Genomic DNA, 23,524 nt, shown 5'->3' on the forward strand with positions numbered 1-23,524 from the left:
CTCCCTATTATGTGTTTTGTCAACACAGTTACCAGACACAAAGGCTTTTGTAGTAAAATTCCTAGGAGAGTAAATCCTCTGGAATGATTGAGTCACTGTGCTGCATGCATAGTATTTAAGGTATTTGGGGAGTTCTCTACCTAGCATGGTAGGGGGAACCCAGCACAGTTAAACAAATTAATTCTGAAGCCAGTATGGGAGTAACATATTCATTTTCTTAAAGGACTTGGCCTCCTCATTTGCACAGAACATGCATTTTGCATAATAACTGTTGATTTGAGTATCCCATCTGAAACATTTCATATATATATATATATAAGAAATAGATATAAAAACATGTTTTTAATGAGGTCAGTGTTCATTTTTCTGGAGAAGACAGACTATAAAAACTTGTTTTCAAATGCAGATGTGTCTAAACATGTTAGTCCCCTTTACCCTCCCGGAATTAGCATCTGATATATCTGATATATCAATGTCCATGGTTAAACATTAGACTCTTTTCTCTTGTAAAATTAGAGAGAAGTTAGTGTTATCTGGGGCAAATGTCTTGTTATTTAAAAAAAAAAAATAAATTCTGAAATATTATTTCAGTGTTGTAGAAATCTGGGCTGGATCCACTGCCTCTCTTGCCTGAGATGAGAAACAAGAATGTCTAACCCCCTTTCCACTCCAGGTAGATCAACATCATTCAGAGAAAGGATAATGGCTGTGAACAATGCACAAGCAGAAAGAGAAATACCATTCTTAGGAATCTGCAACTGCTGTTTCAAGTAGTGGAATTTGTATGTTAAAGTCAAAGCTGTCGGATAATATCTCAGATTTTTTTTTTTAATTGTCTGCTTTTTAGTGTCAGCGGATGCGCTTTGCTTTGTAAGTAGATGACCTTTACCTCTGAACCCTATGATATGTACTTCATAATAACGGGTTGGACTACTTTGACAAATTATTAAATTGTCAGGATGCTGTTTGCAGCACAGTCCATTTTTAGAAAGCAGATAGTCAGCTGTTTGGCATTATGTTGGGTAGAAGAGTACCAGACAAGAAAGGCAGATTGCTTTGTAAGCTATAAAATGTCAGTCAGAATACTCAAGAGTAAATAGTATGGCAATTTCTGTCCATGCATTGGATAATTTGCCGTAAGCAGGAAACAAACTGTAGCAGCAAAAGGAAGCCACAATAATACAAGTATGTCATTTTACTTGCCACAGTGTATCCCATATTATTGAGCAGACAAGCCTTTGATATGTAGTGGTGTGCTGCTTGCTTAATAAGCATATTATTTTGTTTACATTTCTTCTTTATTGTTATTTAGATATGCATTTCTTCTTTATTGTGAAAAACATTCTCCTTGTGCTGTAGCAAACAAATTAGATTTGTGTAAAGAGAGAATGGATCATAGTCCTCTGTGTGTGTAATTTGTAGTTGTGTGGTTTTGCAAATGTCTGTGTAGAGAACTTTTCATTGCCTGAGGAGGCAAACAAAGATGATATAAATATATTAAATGTGTAAGAGCTTGTGTCTCTGACTGCAAGGCTGCAGGACTTGCTTTCCAAGGTGTTAATTCTGTAGCTATTTGTGAATAGGTGACAGCTGGAATCTAGGAGTTCAGTTATTAAAAGTACAGCATAATGAAAGTCCTATGGCATTTGTTTGTATTAAAATTCTCCATATTTCTAGCTTCTCTCTCCCTGCACTGCAGCAGCAGTTTCTCATTCATGTCTCACCATGTCCATCACTTACCTCCCAATGCTCCTGTTGCCTCCCACTACCTCCTTACTTGCTTTTCCTTGGCTGCACCTTCTGCCCTCCCCCTCCATTCACACCCCAGCTCCTTAGACAAAAGCTTTTTGTGACAGTATTTTGAAAACTCATCTTCAGTTGAAAACTTGAGGCTTACATTATTCTCTGACTAGTTTGAGCTCATCCAGTCCATTGCTGTTCCAAACAGAAGTAATATTTTTTTATTGTTGCTATATATTTTCCTAGGGATGCCTGATTAAACAGTAAGTCTTCATGTGGCATGCTGTTCTGCTGCTCTGCGTTACTCTTGGATATCTGTTAATCTCGGCTGTGCCTGTAAATGTTGGGTTTATGCTAAAAACAATAAATATTGATAGTGATTACTTGTAACCATGGCAGTAGCATTTTAGGTTTCTGTGGGATGAGGGAAGAGTAGGTGACACAGGTGGCAAAAACCAGAACAAATGCCACTGGTAGGCCCATCTTCACACTCAAGCAAGCAAACTGGGACTAGGAAAATAAAGGGAGCTTTTTTCCTAATTTTTATTTTGTGAAATAAAAAGCAATTCAGCAGTGCTGCAATACAGATGGGAAGATGGCTCTTCAGTTACAATTTGAAGTCTGAGCCTTTTTCTTCTGTAAAACTCCTCAAGATCTCTACCAAGAAGGTGCTGTGTTGAAACAAAATAATGATGCTGTGAATAGTGCTAGAATAAAAATGTGTTTCCTTTGCAACTTTTCACAGAGTAGGAAATGCATTTTTCATTTCAATGTTTTGAAGGCAGTATTTGGTAGTGGGTCTAAATTGACCTGAATTACTTCACCATATTTCTTCTACTAAAGCTGCAGTTACTGGCTTCTTTGTTAAGAGCATTGAGAATTCCTGTACATAATTTAAAGACTGGGATTACACATAATTAGTGTTAATGCTAATTGCATGATAAGGCTCCATTAAATCCAAGCCCTGGTCTGTGTTCTTTAAGGGATACACTCCAAAATAGAGTTTTGAACTCTTTTTGGAGGAGGTTAATTTTGTGGTAGGGAAAGATACACAGAGATCTAGTCACTACCCCAAGAGAATAATATCCACTTGTTTTTAAAACAACAAAGTGTCTTCCACTGTCCTCTTGCCTCATGCATTTTGGTGTCATCTTTTGAAATGATCCATTGGGCAAGCATAAGCAGTTAAGAAGATTCACTAAATAAGGAGTAGTGAACCACCAGTAGATTGCAGTGTTATGTGAAAGAGTGAGGGTGGCAACCCTTAAAATTAAAGTTTAATTTATCTTAGCTATATTGTCGTGTGATACATGAAAGAGGTTCTGGAAGCATGTTCTAAGCTCTACTGTATTATAACAAAGGACTAGAAAGATTTACCAGAGCAAACCAAAAAGGAGAAAATATAAACTGCATTGCAGAAAGTGCAAGAAAGTGATTTTTGTGGCTGCTGTTGAAATACAAGCACTGTGAATGCTGACTGCCAAAATACAGGATTTATGGGAAATAAAGCCCTAAAACATTTTTCCTCTACCAAAAAGAGAGGGAGTTGACAGGAGGAACCCCTCCAGAAATGGTGGATTTTTGTTATCTGTCTAGCTTCTCTTGCAGTTTTAAATGGCCTTGTGGTGCAATAAACATTACAATATAAAGGAGAAAAGGAAGACTAATAAAAGAATTAGGCTGCTTATTTTGAAATGCTTTCAGTCGATAACAGTTCCAAAAAACACATAACAAAGTTCTGGGTTCAGTAACTCAGTTTCCAGGTGTCACAGCTCTAAGAAATAATAAAGAAATCATGTTATGTATATTGATAAAATGCCAATAATTACATTGCAAATAAATTAATAAGATTTTTTTAAGCCACAGTGTTGAGTGTCCTTTGGCTTCAATGTTGGACCTATTGCACTTGCTGATATGAAATAGGGAATTTGGGGTGCTGCAGTGATTCAGATTCACTTTCCATCTTTATTACAGGCAATAACAGACTGTCGTTTCCTTCTGCCTTGACCTGAGAATTTAATTAAGCAGGTGCTCAGAATTGGGCAGAGACTGAAGCAGAATTTTTTATTTATTTTGGTTTTTTATCACAAGTTCCTTCTCAGGTTATTTGTCTTTTTTGCTGTTTCTTACTCAGGTTGAGAGTCATGAAAAAGTGTGGTGTCCACAAACCATGAACAGTAACAAAATAGCTGCAGAGTGTCATTTCAAGCTCATTCTGGATCTTGTGTGTAATAAATAAACTTAAATCATGATTCAGTCACAAGCAGAAAAGATTTAAAGTTAATATAATTGAAATCAGCCACTTTCACATCATCCATGTCAGTTTTTGCAGCCTTGCCCAGTAAGTCCAGATGAAAATAGTGTGTGTTTTACCATGGCCTTTATTGGGCAATATTGAAAGAAGCATTCAAGTGGCAATTCATTGTCCATTTGGGAGATTGTGAACTAGAAAAGAATTAATATTCAAGTCTGAATCTGCATAGCACTAAGTTTTTTATTACATACTCAGCTTCTGAGTGGAGCTAATGAGTTTGGGCTGAGGGTTGCTCACTGGCTGCACATCCACCTACCAGTATGCCAATGGAAATTCCTTGGTATGGCCCTGCCTTAGGAACGGAGCTGTTCCCCTGCTTTCAGTGTCTTGCCTTGCTATGAAATGGTCTATTTCATAAAAGATTTGTTGAGTAGTCTTTCCATATGTGGAAAAAAATCCCTAGGCTATCTATAAGGTGGGCCTTCACATGAGCTTTGTGAAGGACACGGGGTCATTTTGGGTGGGGTTGAAGTGGCAAGATGCGCTTGAGTGAGAAATGCAAGGTCTGGAGTGCACTTGAAGCAAAAGTTTCTGTTAACCATTGCAGATTGCAACTGCTTTAAACTTTTGGAAAATATACTTGTCTTTTGGTGCCATCTTGTGGCCTTGTGAGAGACAGACAGTCTGTAATTTATGTTAAAAATCCCTTAATTTGTCAGAAGATGTAATTTTAAACAATTAGTGTCTTATTGCTCTATGTATATATGCAAATACAAATGGGGAAAGCCATACGTAAAAAGGCATGAAAAGCTGTATGGCAAATACTAGCAGCAAAGGTACTTGGTTTTAGTTTTAGCGTGGTGGAAGTTCTTACAAGTGGCAATTTTACATTTCTTAGTGGTCATCATGCACTCACAGGAGCTCAGGTTTGGGTTGTGCATGGGTTTCCTCATGCTCAGGTTGACAGGACTGGTACATTGGAGTATGGTCTCCATAGATGCTTTATCTTTTTACTGAGATATCCATCCCTCCAAGCACTGCACTTTGCATCACTCAAAGCAAATGACAGCAGCAGAAAAATTTTCACTATGAAAACAGTTGGACATTGAAATAATAATCCTATTCCCCAGGAAAGTGGTGGATTCCCCACTACTGGACACTGTTAAGACTCAGCTTAGCAAGGTGCTGGGGCATCTCATCTAAATTGCATTCTTCTCTGAAGAAGTTGGACTAAATAATCTTTGAGGTCATTTCCAACCTGATATTCTGTGATTCTGTGAAGTGATTCCATATGATAATCCCATTATATAACTCACAAAAATGTATAGGAACCTGTGAAAGAGCTGGGCTGTCATGCGAATTGCATGTAGCTGAGTTTTTCTTTGCTGATGCAAAGTGTTTTCTAGTATCTCCTGTGCATCTAGATATTCTAAAATCTCTTCCCTGTCTGCAGAACCCCAGATTCCAAATCACAGATGTTTTAGAATCAGGAGCACTTTTGGTACAATGCCGTTCAGTTTGCCTGTGTGGAACTAACACACAGCATGTCTGGAGCCCTCTGTGAGGCCATATAATTCCTCTTGGGGCCAAGCAGAAAGCCAAAAGCTTGAGGGCTTTTGAGAATTTTGACTATGGGACTTGAGAATTAGACATACGGGATGCTTTTCATGTCTTCTGATTTTCGGAGGGAAGGAGTCTTTCATGAGATCAGTGGATAGGTGTGAGACAGCCTGGTTTCTTAATCAGCTTTCTGAAGTGTTGTCACTAGTGCTCTAGGTCTAGGTTATCAAATGCTTTAATTTCTTTATCCTTAAAATGGAAATAATACATATTGTTCTCCAGAAAAACTTGATTGTACGCCTGCTTAATAATATTATTAAAGTAACTTGAATTCTGTAATATACAGGGTTTTCTATGTATTTGTTCTTTATTAAAATATTTTATTATATTTGATTCTGTTTTGTGATAGTAGTGTGGTTTTTGTTGCCCTTGATTCCGAGTAGGAGATAATGAAGCAAAAAAATACCTCTCATGTTTACATATAGCAGTGTGTCACAGAAATATTTCTTGTTGCGCTTTTTCATAGTTGCTGTTATATGAGAGAGGCTGGATGAATAGATGGAAGCCTTCAGTTTTACATGAAGGAGAAGGAAATATAAGAAATGTAAAATGGAGAGGACACTTAATCGCTTGGGCCAATAATATGGTAAGTATTTGTTACCTCCATTGAATGAACAAAAATAACCAGCGTTACACTGATATTTGAAATGATTCAGTGTTAACTGCCAAAATTTTCCATGGAAAAAATGGTACATTTAAATAATCTAAAATAAAAAGCATTGAAGGATAGCGTTTTAGATTCTGTGTCTTCATAGGTTTTTCTGCTGAGGTTTGCTGCTGTCAGTGTTCTCAATATAGTTTCCACTTCTGCAGAACTTAAGAGAAGTAGCTCTACATGTCACTGTTGGGGATGGTTACTACTGCACCTTCTCAGATAGCAGAGTTCTGACCAGTGCCATTTGTTGAAGCCAATTGTCTGGGGAAGGAATGCAAATGTAACTCTTCCTTATATAAAAAATGGAGTATCAGCCACCCCCAGATCCCATCCCCAAAGCTGTTTGGGGTTTGTATTTTGTACTGAAGTGACATTATCATGTGCACTTGTGTTGCAGAATATAAAAATGAGAGTAATAATTTCCACTTTTGGTAAGCCACTAGAAAAGGCTAGACTTAGGAGAAAATAGGCCCTTTTTTGCTATATGTGTAGCTCATACTTTAAAGGGGAACCATTGCTTTCATGCTGAGTGTTGCATTTCACCTATCACTGTATATCTAATTGATGGGTCAAGGTCTGTGTTTCAAAGCTCAGCAGTGAGGGATATGTTTTTAAATGTATCACATCTAAAATCCGAAGTCTTATTTTAAAAAGTAGCAAAGCTAGTAGCTGAAACACTACCTTTTCTCCTTCTATTGTTTTTCCCTCCTGAAATGAAGCATTTATTAAAATATTTTAAAGCCACTGTTCTTACTCTTTTATTCCTTTCAAAACCATTTTGGTATGGAATTGTTGGAGGTGGAGTTTTGTTTCTTTGCTCCCCTTTAATGACTGCATTGAAACTGAAACTTCAACGAGTGCTTGATTGTCATAACACTGGCTTTTCTGATGGTTTTGTTCTTTTCAGATCTCCTTACAATTAAAATATATATTCTAGGTGAATCTGCTGGGAATAGGTAGGACAGTTGAGGGGAGATATCCCTAGAGATGATGTGCCACATCAGAACACAGAATACTAATAAAATGTTGAGAGCCATCTGTCAGAGGCAAAAACCCATGGTCAGAGCCTATCTTTAAATGAAAAATGAAATGACACTTGCCCTCTGCAAGATTAATATATTTGGTTATTGGCCTTTCCCTTCCCCCTTTACCATTTTAAAAATTTCTCCATCCTCTAGCCAGGCTTTGTGCTCTTTTTTTTTTTTTTTTCTTCAAATTCAGAGAGAATCTTTTATAGCCTTGCTTTCTTACTGTCTGTGTGGTGGCTACCTAGGTTTATTTTATGTCTTGGGAGGACTTGGGGTGCTTTTTTGGAGGACATGTTAGACGTTGGGTATTCTGAGATGGACTCCAAGTTATTTAGGTAAAGTCTAATTTTATTGTCAGATGCTCAGGTAAGTCAGGTACGGTGCTCTGCCCTCTTCTTCCTCAGTAGCCATTTACAAAGTGAGGCACCTGGGGATCTAATCCTTAGAGACATTAAGCTGCTTAGCTCCCATCCAACCAGCATTTAGGCTCCTTCATGATGGGAAGTTTACTCTGGAAGTCATTTAACTATAGAGGATCCTCTGCTGCTGGTTTGAAAGGCACTTAATGTAAGCTAATTTATCCCATATAAGATTTGCTGCCTTGCAGAAACGCAGAAGGTGTGATATGGGTCACTTTTATCTGAAGATCACCCCTGAAGACAAAGTGTTAAGATGAATAAAAGACAGCTGTATTAAAACAGTTCAAGATCACAAATTTTACAAGATGGGCTTAGAATTCACAAAGCCTTGTTTATGTTAGCCAGAGATCTGGGCTCTGTACATTTGCTGTCTTGTAAATCCATAGGTTTTTTTGAAACCTTGATGGCTGTTAACCTAAATGATTCCAATCAGAGTGTGTTCCATGCTCTCCCAGTTCCCCAGTGACACGGGTCACTGTAAAATAAACGCAGCGCACCCCCATACCACTTACTCGATTCTCCTTGTGATTAAAAAAAAAAAAAGGCAAAACCTGGCTTATACCATGACCCCCATGTATAGACTTTTAGACTTATGAACAGTTAAATCTGTATAGCTGTACAGCTGAAAACATAGAAACTTGCAGTGGGAGGTAACAGAAACAAGCAGAAGAATCTTTTAAATCAGTTTTGTCTCTAGAAAAATCCTAACATGGAATGGCATCCTGGATGCTGACCTTTCAAGGTCTCTTCCATCCCCTTTTCTGTGATCATGGCAGTTGTTTTTTCTGCTCACTGAGCTTAAAGGCAATACCTACTAAAATGCTTTATTTTAGGACTTTTGTTTTTAGATCACTAAGAACAAGTCATTACTTAGCATGAAATTAATCTCCATTTTGCTGTTAAAAAAGGTTATAGATCACCTTTTCTAGATGGCATGAAAAAAATCTGGTTAATGGTCCTTTTTTTCCCTCTCTTTCTCTCTCTTTCAAATGACTTTAATATTCCCTTCTTTAAACTTTTTGCTCAGTTTAGGAGATTTCCTGTGGAGGCAGTGAAAAATGTCAGCATATAAAACCAAGTATCATTTAAGTATACTTGCTTTTATGTTTTAATGTACAAGTAGAAATGCCTTGCTGGAGAAGCACAGGTTGTCCTCATTTATCTTAGTGAGCTGTTGCTTCACATCTTCCCTTTTTTCAAGGTGGAAATTTCTGCTTCTTTACAGGGGTAGTAGAGCTGGGATTTTTTAAATTTCTTCTGTATTAGCACCAGCTCAACAGGCTGACTGGTTTATGACTGGTGTTGTGAATCTGTTGCTGATTCACTTACATCTTTTCATTTGGCATGTGAACTCAAAATGCCCAGGTTTGTTCTTTCTGTTACCTCCTGGGTTAGATGGGTCTTTGTATCAACAGCTTGGTCTGTTGGCATGCTCAGCCCTGCACTGAACCTTATGCCATAAACTGCTACCGCTGCCTTAGTGTGCAAAATAATGCTGGATGTGGTAAACAGGACTTTGTCACACTGAATAAAGTTCTCTTGCATTTAAACTTTCAGGGCGTGAAGATACTTGACATGATCTCCAAGCAGAGAATTACCAATGTGCCTCGAGACGACATAAGCCTTCGCCCAGACATGTACCCCTGCAGCCTTTGCTGGAAGGATAATTTAACGCTGATTATTGGCTGGGGAAATTCAGTAAAGGTACAATTACCTGTCTTTGTAATAAATGCTTGCTGTTATCACAGGCAAACAGAGGATTATTTCTAAAAAGCAAAGACAATCGAAAAAAATAGAATTTGGTTTGACTACAGTGTGCAGAACTCCTGCTGCCATAGAAATGTCATTGGACTGACCCTCATGAAGAGGAGGAGTGATAGACACCCAGCGGTCAGGCAGATCTCTCTGTGTGAACACACAGCAAATGTAATCCTCAGGGACACTTCTCTCCTGTGTGCCTTGGAGAGTTTTCCTCTTTGAAAGCTTTTAGTGGGCTGTTGAATTCATTCCTTTTCATTATCATTAAGGAAGAACAACTTACCATGAGGTATTTTTGGAGAGGATTCTTTTGGTAGGCTGAGGAGGTTGCGAGTGCTAAAACAGCCACATATTTCAGTAGAGGTGGGGTGGTGGGACAGGCTGCTTGGGGTTTTATTCTGTTTTCAGCAGGGAACTGGCATTTTGAACTTGTGTGCTGCAGACTGGCTATGATTTGCTCAGACCAGCACCTGACATGAGACTTTTATAAGCCTGTTATAGCTAATAACAGACTGCTACATCACTGCACAGTCACAAATTAAAAAATGCTCTTTAAATGCAAAGAGGAGGGTAAAGTGAGGTAGATGAAGCGTAAAAATCTTTTGAAACATTAAACTTAAGAGTCTTACAAATGAGAAGGTATGTCATAAGTTTGGCATCTGTCTTCAGCCTTGTGTCGTGTGTGTTTCACCACATCTGGGTATTTGCATTTCTTCATATATACATATTCTCCTGATGTTACTCAAAGTTACAATAGCATAATTCTTACTGAAATTATAAGATAGTAAGACTCAGTGTGAGAAGATACCATAACCAAACTCCACATATATGCTAGTATGAAGAGATCATAATGGGCAGATGTTTTCAGATTTCTCATGTGGTCCATCATTCCCCCTCCTCTCCCAGTGTATTTTTAAGGCTCCTTCAGTGATGCATCATCACTGGTTTTTACAGCCTTTGTTTTTCAGAATACAGAAATGCACGTCCAAAAATGCATCAATAAAAGGAGGAGTTTCTGGAAAGAACAAGTATAATTTCAGGAATTACAGCTTCTTCATCATAATGATCCAAATCTCTGTTTCCTAGATTTGCTCAGTAAAAGAACGTCATGCCAGTGAAATGCGTGACCTTCCAAACCGCTACGTGGAAATAGGTATGATAGTATGAATGCACTTTTTCAAAAATATATAAGCTTTAAAGGTCTGTATTATCGTTCTAGCCTGGAAAAACTGTTACAGTTCAGAAGCAACATACAGATATAACATAAATGTCTCCTTGTTTGTAGTTGGCGAGATTGTCATAATATCCTTCTGTGTAGTTTTTTGGGTTTGGCAGTCTTTTTTTTTTTGTTTTGGTCTTTTTTTTAATTTTCATAATTAATGGAGAGTCTTAAATTCTGAGTATTCAGGCAAGATCCTGACTAGTGTCAGATTAGGATGGTGCATGGCATAGGTGTTTACTCTGATTTCAGGAAGGAAGAATTTTAAAATAGGATCTGAAAATACCTAGTTCTCTGGGTACTCTGGATACTGAGAGACAGTGGCAGTCCTGACAGTTAATGAAACCAGAAAGCTGTTTGTCATTTAAGATTGCACGGTCCTCAACAAAATAATTAACTTTTGAATTCTAGGATATTTGAAAAAAGTCAAGGAAAAGATCTGTCTTGAGTTTTAGCCTCAGATCTTTTACACAATCTTTCCTAAATGTTCCTGTAAGTAGCTTTTAGAAAACAATTATATGGGGTGGTTTACATAGTGACAAGTGAATGGAGGCAACTTCTACTTCAGCTATAATGTGTCTACATGGAGGCAACTAGTCTTATGTGACTGTCTTATATGACTTACTGTGAACTCCATTTTTAAAATATAAAAATGAAAAGCCATCATCAGACTACTTAGGCACAGACCAAAATATTAAAGATTTTTTTCAAAGTAACTTTTTCATCTCACATTTTTAATCTTAAAATCTTTTCTGTGTTCCTGAGGGATGATATTTTATCTCACTTAACCTGTTAATGATGTGCTTGATATTTTTCTTTATGGTTTCAGGTCAAAGCACTGAAACAGCTCTGCCAAATGCTGTCAGCAGCACGCATTGAAACGTGGGTATTAGATTGGGAGGGAAAAGAGACAGACATTATTTGTTCAAGTCTCAATAAACGTTACAATACAATAGCTTTTGATGTAGTCACATAGAAAGTTTTCTTGAGAGATTTGTGTCATGCCATAGCATCTATTTCAATTTTATTTCAACTTCACTTTTCAAAGGCTTACCTGGAAGGTATATTAATGGGCAGGCCATTAATACCAATAAAACACCAGCAACCATTGTAGGTTTTTTGCAAGATCATTAGTATTCTAAGTGGATGCATAAGTTCAAACACATTTGTAGTGTAAAGAACTTAGACAAGACAAGAAGATCCTTCAGTGTCAAGGTAGCTGAATATATTTCAAATGGTTTAACTCAGCATCTTGGCAACATACTTTGAAGAAATTAAACCATAACACTGTATAACTTCATTCATGTTTAGTGGTATGGGTTTGGGTTTTTTTTTTCACTTGCTTTTAAAGTTTTGCACTTGGAATGAAAACCAGAAGTGGAGTGGTAAACTTCACACTCACTTCTCTGTTTATCAGAGGAATATGTTTGAAGTCTATGATAATGCAGTATTTTCCTATGTCTCAACAGTTTCAGATTTGTTCTCTTTTAGACAAATTCTGAGGGCTTCACAACTCCACAACAGTATCACAGAAAAGTGTGATGGCATTAGTAAATCATAAATGTTTCCTCAGGGATTTGCAGCCCAATGAATAAGGATTATTTGTAAGATTAATTTTAAGATTAATTGTACAGGTCTCAAGCACTGAGATCTGCATGGCATTTTATTTACATCTTTTAGTATATTAATAGTGCTTTTCTTGAGTGATCTTTTCTGTGATTATATATGTTCCAGTTCATTGACTCCATGGGTCTTCTTCATTCAGGGTTGAAGATAAACTCCAGTCAAATGTTTCTATTTAGGTTTAAATGTATGTTAGCTGAGCAGATCCTATCAGTTTAGCTCTGTCAGCTACCACTGTGAAGCAGTGTATTGATTAGAAAGTATTGGTATTGAATTACAGGCTTAACATAGACTAAATGCTGTTGTGATCCTCCTTAAAGAGTGCTTGACCTCTGCTCGCTCCTTGTGCATGTATAAAAGCTGTAACACTGGAACTTCTGGTCTGAACAGGGAACCCTTCCTCAGCTGGAGCCTGTCAGAGGGCAGGTTGCTAAAGAACTAATTAGCACTTTGCAGTTAATATGATGCCTTTTCAGAGTGAAATGGGGCATCTAGTCTTTGGCTTGTCAATTAGCTTGGTATTCTATATACTTCTGTGGAGAAGTACTTCATCTCTGCCTCAGTTACTCAGGTTGTTAATGGTAATGCAAAATAGAGATTATCACTGGAAGTCAGGAAAAGACTTGAAGTCAATTAGAGACTTCTAATTGAAGATAAAGCTAATCTGAGGAATTTCAGTTTAATTCCAGATGCCAACCAGCCAGCAATACCTCTTGAGGACTAGTCTCCTCTCCATTCCCCCAAACTCCCCACAAAGTAGAATTTTGGTTTAAAGATCACATGTTTTCTAAATATGCTTATAACAATACAGTTGTATGTTTTGTGAGAGAAGAGCTTTATAACTGAGTAGCAAGTTATTGCCAAGCACTAGGATTGCACAGTTTTATCTGGAAAGAAAACATGGGAATATTTAATTTTTCTTTATAAATTAGGATACTGGGTTCTACCATACCACTATTCTCTTTATATGGATAAAACTCAAAGCTTAATGAATGACTGTGATGAGCAGGAAATGAGCTGTGTCTAAATGTCATCAGCTGTATATTGCTGATTTGTGTAAAAAAATTCACTGAAGCAAGTCTGCTACACACTGGGAAACCACTTGCAAAAAAACCCCAAGAATAACCTTCTCCCATCTCCTTTGCATAGGTGATTTGACTTAGACTTTTGATCGTCATGTTTGGCCACAAGCCAAACAGATAATTTAGAATTTTTTTGATAAAATTAGTCAAGAGTATCAGACTCCTGAGTAATCTTCCCTGCTGGTTAAACAGGTTTTCTCAGTTCAGTCTGTAATGGAAAAAAGAGTTTTTCAGGAAGTTAACTTTGGAGCTTTGAAACTTAACATTAGTCCTTGATGTCATCAAGGATTGCATGGGATTTCTTTAAAGGTTGTGGGTGTCTGTAGCTAGAGAGTTGTACTGGCAATTGCTGTATTTCTAAAGATGATTTTTATTGCTATATGAGATGGAATAGAGTAAGATTATTTCATCACCACAACAGCACTTCTCTTTCGCACAACCTGACCACAGGTAAAACAGCAAATTATAACACTGCTTACAGTAAACAAAACATATTTCTAATTTAATTGAAAGAGTAGACTTCACCAGATAGATGATTACTGGAATGATGAGGCAGTGGACTTTTTTCCTGATGTTTCTAATTAGTATGATACTATAATCAATAGATACTGTTTTGTTTTAATAGAAAAAAATATTGCTCGTTTCCATTTCATACTGGGATTAAGTAGTAATGCAACAGCTTTCAATAACAGAGGCTTTACAGAGGTTTGATCTTAAGTGTAGATGTTAAGGGGTTTTTTGTTCAGTGATCACATTCAATGTACAGTATCATTTTCACTGCCCTCTGCTTTAATGAAAATTCTCATCCTCTTTGCCATGTCACATTCAGAATTATATATGGAATGATTGATTAGTGGTTGATAAATTTTCTCTAAGGTTTTTCTGGACCTTCAACATTCAACCCAAAATAAATTTGCATATGACTTTTCTGACCATTTTGATTATAAATACATAGTACAGGGAGTGAATTTCAAGTTTGGAAGCATCAAGTTTTTGCTAATCATTGATACCTAGAACCCACCATCAATACCCTACAGACTTTCCTGCTGAAATTCAAGGAAAGATAGTCAATAAAAATGCCATTGCAGTATGTATATGATTAGGTAAATAGTTGATTTCAAGTATACAGGTGGAAAATTTACATGGAGTTCTAAGGTTAGTCAAGCCTGAGTAAGGCACCTCTATGAGGGATACTTCACTGCTTCTCCCAGAAGTTTGCAGTTCCTTTTGAGTTTCAGTTGACATTTCTTTTTCTGGGAACATCATGTACTTTTTGTTCAGGCTTCTATTCAGAGGGAGGTTTCCCATGGAAATTTGGATATATGCAGGCTTTTGCAGAGCCTTGAGGGAAATAGGAACCTTTTGTAAGGAAATGCTGGTACAAGTCTTTGTACATTTTCAGGGGAAAATATGATTGTTAAAAAAACCTTGAGATTCATATTTTCTTCAAGGGTTATGTTGGGTAGTACACCCAGAAGTAAGAATATTCTTTTGTTTCAATAAAAATATACTATGTATATGTGTTTATCATTTGTGATTTACTTTTATCCATCTGAAGGCAGCTTAAGTGATATTTGTATGGGACCTTTTCTGGTCCTGTAGCAAGAACTGAGTACACTTAGTGTGAGAAAAAGAAAGCATTTTTATATTTTATATAAAGTGCAACTACATGCACATTGTCATAGCTAATTAAGGCACATTAGTTTGTATTGTGTTACCAGCTCAGTAAAATCACTGACAGTGAAAATACCATCTTGAAAAAGTACTGTAGCCTACAGCAAATTTACATATACCTGAAGTATCTGGTTGAAAGGTAATTTAGGAATACGTAGTGGCATCACCCCATCAGCTAACAGTGCACCAGAGTTATCTGTAACTTGGGCCACTTCATGGTGCTGTGTAGCTCTTCTGCTGTTGATACACAAGTGGGCTTTCTACTAATTAGCTGTGTATTTGCTTTTCCTTTTCTTTCTTATAGGATACAGGATTGTAAAAAAGAAATTTTTTTCTTTTTTCCTTTTTTTTTTCCACGTATTAAGTTTCATAATTTCATGCTAATTTTTCTGCGTGCCAGTTCAGGTTCCTGCATGCTTTCCCAAAAGACAATGTTGAAACCTATGAAACCTATTTACCTCCATTGAAATCAGTGGCCAAAATATGACTATAAACAGAATTTCTCTCTATAAATCTGGACTGAAAAAAGAGGGTTTTTGACTTTTTAACTTTTTGACTTTTTAATAAATGAAGTAGATTTCTTTTAGTTTCAGTCCACTGCGTGTGTGTGGATCTTTAAATTCTGGAGAAATGTGCTTCTTAGAGTCTGGGTAGATAATGTAGCTTATATTGTTTTATTTCTGTAGTGCAGTGTATTAAATACATTTCATTTAATGAACAATAAAAAAAGATTTACAGGTTTTTTTCTTTTTGCCTCCTGGTAATTTGACAGCTGTACATAGATATTGAACATAGAATATATTCACTGTCAGCATATCTTCCATCCTTTTTATGACAGGCATAAAAATGTGTGACACATGGCCATATCTTGGTCATTCCCATTTAGTTCAGTACTGTGTTCATTTTAATTGTTTTGGATCCTTTTCAAATTAACAGCATTTCTGCAGTGCCTCTAGATTTGGATTCCTCCCCCCATCCTTGATCACAACAAAGTGTCCACACAGTAAGTCAAATTAACCTATTAGTGTTCTGTGCAGCTATAACTTTTATAATTTTTTCTCAGTAGGAATTTTTTGATTAGCTGCATCAAAGGCTTTTATCAGGTCAAGAAGCGCTGTCTCCGCCAGCTATTCTTTGTTCAAGGCTGTAGCAACAGAGCTCCAGCATTGTGTTTCAACAAGGCCTCTTGAGGAGGATGAGCTGAGAGAAAGCTTAAAGTGAAACCAAGGAAACTAAACTCTATGGAAGAACAAAACTTGGAAGTGATTATTTTTATTTGTTTGTTTTTGTCAAGCTTACTGCTTGATGCTAAGTACACTGGTTGGTGGACATTTTAAACATTTTCACTGGCAAAGGAACTAAAGTTCCAGTCAAAGTCTACGTTTTTTATAAATGTACCATTCACCATGCTCTTTTCCTCTTCAAATCCAAAGCACTATTTTATATGCTTTTGAGAGCCTTTTCTTTTAACCTCTTAAAGCTAAAACAATAGATTCTTTGCATATCATTTCACCTAGTATTATGGATTGGACTGTGGTTTTTCTTTTCCATGTTTTCCCTCCTGCCTTCTGTATTCTTTTAAAATAGAAAATACTAAATGGTAAACTAGGAATGAGATATATTATGTAAATGTTTCTGACGTGGATTAAAAAGATCCCTCACAGCAACATGTGACACAGTCAAAGTAATCTCATCAGTCTTGCAGGCTAGAACAAAATAATTGTGTACAGGATTACAAATGTGAACCTATTCTTTCCTAGAATAGATGGAGGGCTCTGCCCTTGTGTTGTGCTTTAGTCCCCCAGTGATGTCAAAGTGTCAGTAGTCATTAAGAGATAAGCAGTATTTGCTTATTCATTGAGAGACTGGTGTCAAATCTGTACTTCACTTGACACTATTTTTTTCTCCTTTGTTAAGAGGACAATTATTTCTCCTGTTCCTTCTGATTACCTTAACTAAGGAAGATTAACTTTCTTTTTAGTTTCACTATTCTGCATTTTCTGTTTGCTTTGCTAGAAGTATTACTAGCCAGTAAACAGTAGATATTAGTATTGTAAGATATTAGTATTCTAAGCAGTAAGCAAAGAAACTTTTTTTTTTTCTACTTACACTGCGATTCTCCTAAACCCATGTTTTAGGACAAAATTCTGATTCATCTCGTATTTTAGTAAAGTCTTGTATGTGTAAGTTTTTCTAATATAAGCACTTGGATGACATCTCTTTTGGGTCTCAGAAGAGAGGAGCCCACAAAAAGGGCATAACAGATGTTGAATGCTGACACTTTAAATCCATAAGAATAAAATGGAATAGCTTTTTCTGTGGCAGGGTTCTGCTTTAGTGAGTCTTTTTGTAAATACAGTACAGCTCTTCTTTCCCAACACAATCATCACGTAACACACTCTATTTTGAGACCAAATTTAGTTAATTACATTTTTAGTTTTATGAACAAGAAAAGGGACTGTTTAACTGATGTTTTCTTTGTGGTTAGGGTATCTGAAAATCTTCCTGTGATGTTTAAAGCAATAGTAAATAATGACCTGTTCGTTTTCATGTATCATGCCAATAGGTGTAACAGATGTGATTCTCTTATGACCACGTGACTTACCGTGAATATGCAAACCAATTAATATGTTCTATTTATTATCTGTTTTATTAGTTTTGATTTGCATCCTTTTTTCAGTATGATTACTGAAAGTCAGACTGACCACTCATTTCAAATCTTTCATGTCTATCATGTCCTGGAGCACAAAGATTTCTCCTTGCAATCTTTAATGGAATTTAATCTGTGAAATGTAGTTTTTCATCTTGCTGATCCAACTGGGAAGTTTGTAGATTTTTGTATGTATTGAATCTTCATTTTTCAGAAGTGCTGCTGCATGCTGTTGATAGCCACTGAAAATCAGTTGTGTGTTTTTCTTGGGGAGTAGTTAATACACATTCATTTATTTACCAGTCTGTTTTCTTTCTTGTATTTCAGTTTTCCAGTTTGACACCGAATTCTATATCAGTGGACTTGCACCTCTCTGTGACCAGCTTGTTATACTTTCCTATGTAAAGGAGATTTCTGAAAAAACGGTAATTGTGTTTTTATAGAGTTTCTTCACAGCACTGAACTGCTCTGTGAGTTGGGTCTGAAGCTAGTCATACAGATCTGAGTGTGAAAATATTTGTATTCCATGGTAGTGAACAGTGCTTGAAACTTCTCTCACCTATAAAATGAGGTCAGTGGAGCTGCTGTTGAAGACTAATGTATTTACCTTTCAGAAGTCCTGTCAGGGTTCCTTTAGCTCTTGCAGGAGACAGAGAAGGTCTCAGTAGTCCTTCCTTTTTACGCTTCTCTATTTCTCCTTTTCTCACATTCTTTCTGCTATTTCTTGCACCGGAAGAAAATAATTGTCCTTTTTATCCTTAAGAGAGGTTTTCTAATGCTGCATTAAGATGCAGAAGAAATGAGAGTAGTGAGGTTGATCAGCTCAAGCAATACAAGTCACTGTGGTGGGAGTGGATGCACAACTGCGAGTGAGTGGTCTCATTGCCTCCCTTGCTTCAAAGACCCTTAGTTGCTTACACCTAGATATGTGTGTAGATAGGTAGGAATTAGAATTCATATCAGTTATTTATACTGTGTGCAGGCAAGAGCCTTGTCTGTCTCCATTTCATGTTAGCAACTAAAAGCCAAGGCAGTGGAGATCCTTGAAGTTGCAGTGTGAGAATGGCAGATGCTCGTCACCATCTCTTTGATAGTACATCTGCATTAGACACCCATCACCATAGTAACCCTAAGCAACTGGGTGCACAAGTTGCTAGGCAATGAAATGCTGTAGGTTCAAACAAATGCTGGAGCTTGCTGAAATCAATAGGGTTAGCTTCTAGCTCTGCTGCAGGATGTCAGATTTCTATTTCTTTATTTATACTAAGGAGACAAACAATGTCACAGCAGTGTTTCCCAAGAGAGTCAGTACAGTAGTCCTCTAGTGTAGGGGAGCTGGTGAAAGAAAAAGCAGGCAAACAAATTGGGTAAGGAAGAGGGAGAAAGACCTGAATTGAAATGCTAGGAAGCAAGGAAATTGGAAAGCTGCTGTTAATGAAGTAGTAGCATGGAAAAAGCAGGTAGTGACTGATAAAGGTTCAAGTCATTCTAACTGCTTCAAAAAGGAAAGACAAAACGAGAATTCCAGCTGATATAACGGTAGTAGAACATAGGAAATAGATTTCTTTTTCCATATATTTGCTTTAAATTAGTCTTTTAAACTCCAAACACTGGACTTCGATAAAATCTCAGTTCTCTGGGTGACTCTACTGAGGAACAGAAAGCCCTCTCTTCCCTGGCACCATGTCAGTGCCTTGGTGTATTGGGAACCCCTCTATTAGTGTCTTGGCTCTGTGTAGCCTGAACTGCCTGAGCTTGCAGCACAAAAGCTGCTTGCTACAGATGTTTTTGGGCTGGAAGGAATACTGTTCTTCCTACACTTGATTTTACAACTTAGAAGTGGCAGCTTTACTTGTTACAAATTGAATCAGAATCCAACACATGGCTTACTTTTTTTTTTTTTTTTTTTTTTTTTTAACAAAACAAAAGAAACAAACAAAAAACTCAACTTTATATTGTAACAGTAAATTAGAAAAAACCCAACTGGTGTTGCTGCTGAATGCATAGGCTAGAGCTGTATAAATCCACTTTGTATGTCTTCTCATTCTTTTTGTATTTTGTTGTCATTCACAGCTAGAAGTGGATAATAAGGGAATGTTTTGGACCTTGACTTATAAAAAATACAGCTAACTGAAGACATCAGTTTCTCTTGGATGTTACTCTAAGATAATCAGCACAGCAGATTGATTTCTTTTTCCCCTACTTCTGCTTGGCACTTAAAAGTGCAAACTTAAACATTGGTTAAAAAACCCCAAGTTCTCTGTACCAGAATATTATTGATTCATAGAGATCTGTTCTTTGAGGGTTGAGCCCAGCTGAGCATGTGTCTCCCATTGTTCTGTTGCATGCAAAGGCTGAGATCATCTGTGATAGCCCTGAAAACTTACATGACCAGGAGCAAGAAAACAGCAAACTCAGGGGAAGGGTTTGACCTGTGTCTTGTCTAAACATCCTTCTCTGTGTTGGTCTGTTAAGAGAAGCAAGAGTAGGAGTAACTTTCCTTTGTGTTTCCAACACTATTATGCAATTACAGCTACTCTATGGAGCAAAACTTTGCAAGTTGTATGGTTCACAACTGAGTACCCAGTGCAAAGAACCTTTGAGAATGTTTGCAGCGGCTGAATTTCAACCATGTTTGTGGGTGACCCTAAGTTGGCATTGCTAATGTAAATCATGTAGGATGTAACTAAGATGTCTGTATTTTTTTTAAGGAAGTGGAGTGCTGTGCAAGGCCTAGACTGGATATTGTACAGCCCTTACCTGAGTCCTGTGAAGAAATCTCTTCTGATGCACTAACAGTACGAGGATTTCAGGAAAATGAATGTAGAGATTATCATTTAGGTAGGTGTTCATGCTGTTGTTTTGTTTCATAACTTGCTTAAGAAAGACTTAATTTGAGAGGACTCAGCCCCCTTTTTAATTTTTTTGTTATCCCTTTGAATATCTGTCTGTAGCTGATTGTGACACTGAAGTTTAAAGTGAAAATCCACAAGAACCAGTCACGTGATAGAAAACAAGTATGCATATTTAAACATCATGATTTGTAATGCCATCTAGTAAGTCAGACCAACTGGGGAAGGCAATGTCCAGTATTGGAGAAGGCAGTATCTTTTATGGAGTTATATTCAACATGTGATCTGTAGGAGCTCTTGTCTTTTTGGACACAAAGGGCTTCAGGAATAGTGAAATGAGTCATAGAGCATCTGGAAGAGCTGCTTTAGAAGCAAAGATGGAATAAATGTCACTTCAATGGAAAGGTGCACCTGGATCAACTTAAAAGGGGCTCACTGATATTTAGCTTTCCTACAGGGACAAAGCTGTTGGCATATAACAGACCTCAGAATGGTAAAATGTAATGAATAGAAAGTTCAGCCCCAAAGATAGATTTAATTATGTAACAGGCAGGAAGATTAAACCCTGGCCCAATATATGCCAGAGTCTTTTAAATAAGATGGGATGGTTTTCAGATATATGTGTTGTAGTTGAGAAAGATGCATAGCAAAGCTGATGCAGAATTCCTTGGTGAAGATTATATCACCCAAGTTATATAGAAACATTGCTTCTGGCTTTTAAAATCCATGAATCTGATTTTTAAGCATCTTCTCTGGCAGCATGCTTCAAATCATAGGCTTGGCAGGCCTCTTTGTGTACATCAATGCCCTTAAGCCACTAGAAATACAATATATCTTCCCCTGATCTCCTAAACATCTCTGCTACTATCAATAGAACTGGAATTTCTTTATACCTGTCCCTAAGCAAAACATTGGTGCCTACAGTTTTACTTTTATGCTTAATGAATATTTTAAGTCAAATTTCTTTGGATGGCTTTAAAACGAGTGTTACTTTGTGGATTGCTTATCAGTTCAAGTGTGTATTCATATGCATGTATAGATACAGATAAAGGTTGGGGGATGGTTTTCTTTCCTGTATCTACAAAGTATTGATGGAGTTTTTCCTGGGTCCTGTGGAAATAATAACTACTTTGAACAGTCATCTTCTGTGCTTGATTTCACCCTTAAGTACCTTTTTAGTTTGAGCTTACTCAAAATAAAGGCTTATGATATAAACAAATGCATTATACATATAACCTTAACTTAAAGCATTGCAAATGCATTGCTGTAATGATGTGCTGTGTCCCTGGGGGTTATGGCATCTATCATTTATGCTTTTGATGGCCTTGACCTTGATGGGAGGATAAGTTTATTGCAGGCTATGTAGTGTAATAGTCCTCTAAAAGTATAATAATGTGTTCTAAACCATCATAAATTTTACACATAGTGGATGAATCAGAATTTGCAATAAGCTATAGTTGTTTTTTGGTTTTTTTTTTAAAGCTATTTTGCCTTTTAAACCAGTTTTAATTTATTGGAGAATACAGCTTCCCAAACACACATGTTCTGCAGGAGTAGCCTTCTGTCTTTCTTGCATCTCCTCTTTTTAAATGCCCCTCAAGGGTGTACTAAAAAGCAGGGCTTTACTTAAGGAAAATACAATAATAATAAAACTGTGTATGCATTTGCAGAGTATTCGGAAGGTGAATCACTGTTTTATATCATCAGCCCAAGAGACGTGGTTGTTGCTAAAGAGCGGGACCAAGATGACCACATCGACTGGCTTCTTGAAAAGAAGAAATACGAAGTAATTTTTACAGCATTCTTTCCTTCAGGCTTGCCTGCTTTAGAAGTTGGAGTGGGATGATGAACTTTTGCTAGGTCTATTGGATGTGGATAGTTTCTGCTCCTGGAGTCATTGACTAAATGCTTGTAAGGGGTAGGAGTTGACTATACATCTCTCCATCTCTCTGGAGAGTTCGTCTTCCTACTGAAGCAACTCATCTGAATTGCACCCAAGTGAGGCAGCTGAATTAGATGCTGTGAATGCTGCTCTCAGCAACAGATATGAAATGTATTAGCTGTCACTGAAAATTACTATTGCTGGGTTTTGGCTTTAAAGCAGCAGACCAGTTAATTAATGAGCTACATGGATATTTTTCTAGATGTATCACAACTAAAGAGGGAAGAGAAATGGATATGGTGGGAGGTATTATTTTTTTTTCCATTCTATATCACTTCTACTAAAGATTTACACTGGGATACTGTTCCTTGCTCTGTATTACTTCAATGCTGAAGCTTTAAAAACCAAAATAACAGGGGCTTGAATGTAGGTATTGGTGCTGAGAGTAGTGTTACTCACCAAAAAGCAGAGCCAATATTAAAAACAACTGTATACAGCTCCCTTAGTAAAAAGCAGCTCAGTATTGGTTGCCTAAATAATGGTGTGTTTAAGCATGTGTATCTACACGATGATAAATTCTTGCAATATTAACATGCTCCAAGTGTTCTCATTTCTGAAGTCCTGCAGTTAATAACATACAACAGTTGTTACAATACAATGCATATAGTAACTTTCTAGATGCGTATTTATATGTTATTTGTTGAATGCCAATTATAAGAAAAAAATGTGGAAAAGCCACACAGCAAGTATTCCTTTCATTAGTGCAATCATGATGTTCCTCATGTAGAATTGTTAAAATCCTTGTGGATGCTTTTGCATCTGAATAGCTATCTCAAAGGATGAGTGCAGTTTTGCTGTTTATGTAAATCACTGCATTTGGTCCCTGAAGACTCCAGTAATTTGCAAGTGACAGCTGTGTGTGTGCCTTTCCGAAAGCCATTTAGGGTAGTAGGTAGCTTGTGTGTTATGATGTATGTTAAAGTTTTCACTTTGTAAAAGTGCCAGCTTTGTTTCTGTGTGTTTGAAGGAAAGAGAAGAATAGAAAATTACACTTACATGTAAACCAGT

The 23,524-nt window shown here is 37.0% G+C and overlaps 1 protein-coding gene across 1 annotated transcript in view; it reads left to right on the plus strand.

Annotated features, from left to right (window-relative positions):
* The window catches only part of VPS41 (VPS41 subunit of HOPS complex), a 101,444-nt gene that overhangs the window by 47,749 nt on the left and 30,171 nt on the right, over positions 1–23,524 (plus strand). The window contains exons 8-13 of the mRNA XM_030445098.1: positions 6,081–6,200; positions 9,274–9,420; positions 10,561–10,627; positions 18,050–18,147; positions 20,434–20,563; positions 22,245–22,360. Coding sequence (XP_030300958.1) covers positions 6,081–6,200; positions 9,274–9,420; positions 10,561–10,627; positions 18,050–18,147; positions 20,434–20,563; positions 22,245–22,360 — 678 coding nt within the window. The remainder of the gene's footprint in view (positions 1–6,080; positions 6,201–9,273; positions 9,421–10,560; positions 10,628–18,049; positions 18,148–20,433; positions 20,564–22,244; positions 22,361–23,524) is intronic.

Source organism: Calypte anna, chromosome 2 (assembly GCF_003957555.1).
Source record: "Calypte anna isolate BGI_N300 chromosome 2, bCalAnn1_v1.p, whole genome shotgun sequence".
NCBI lineage: Eukaryota > Metazoa > Chordata > Aves > Apodiformes > Trochilidae > Calypte > Calypte anna.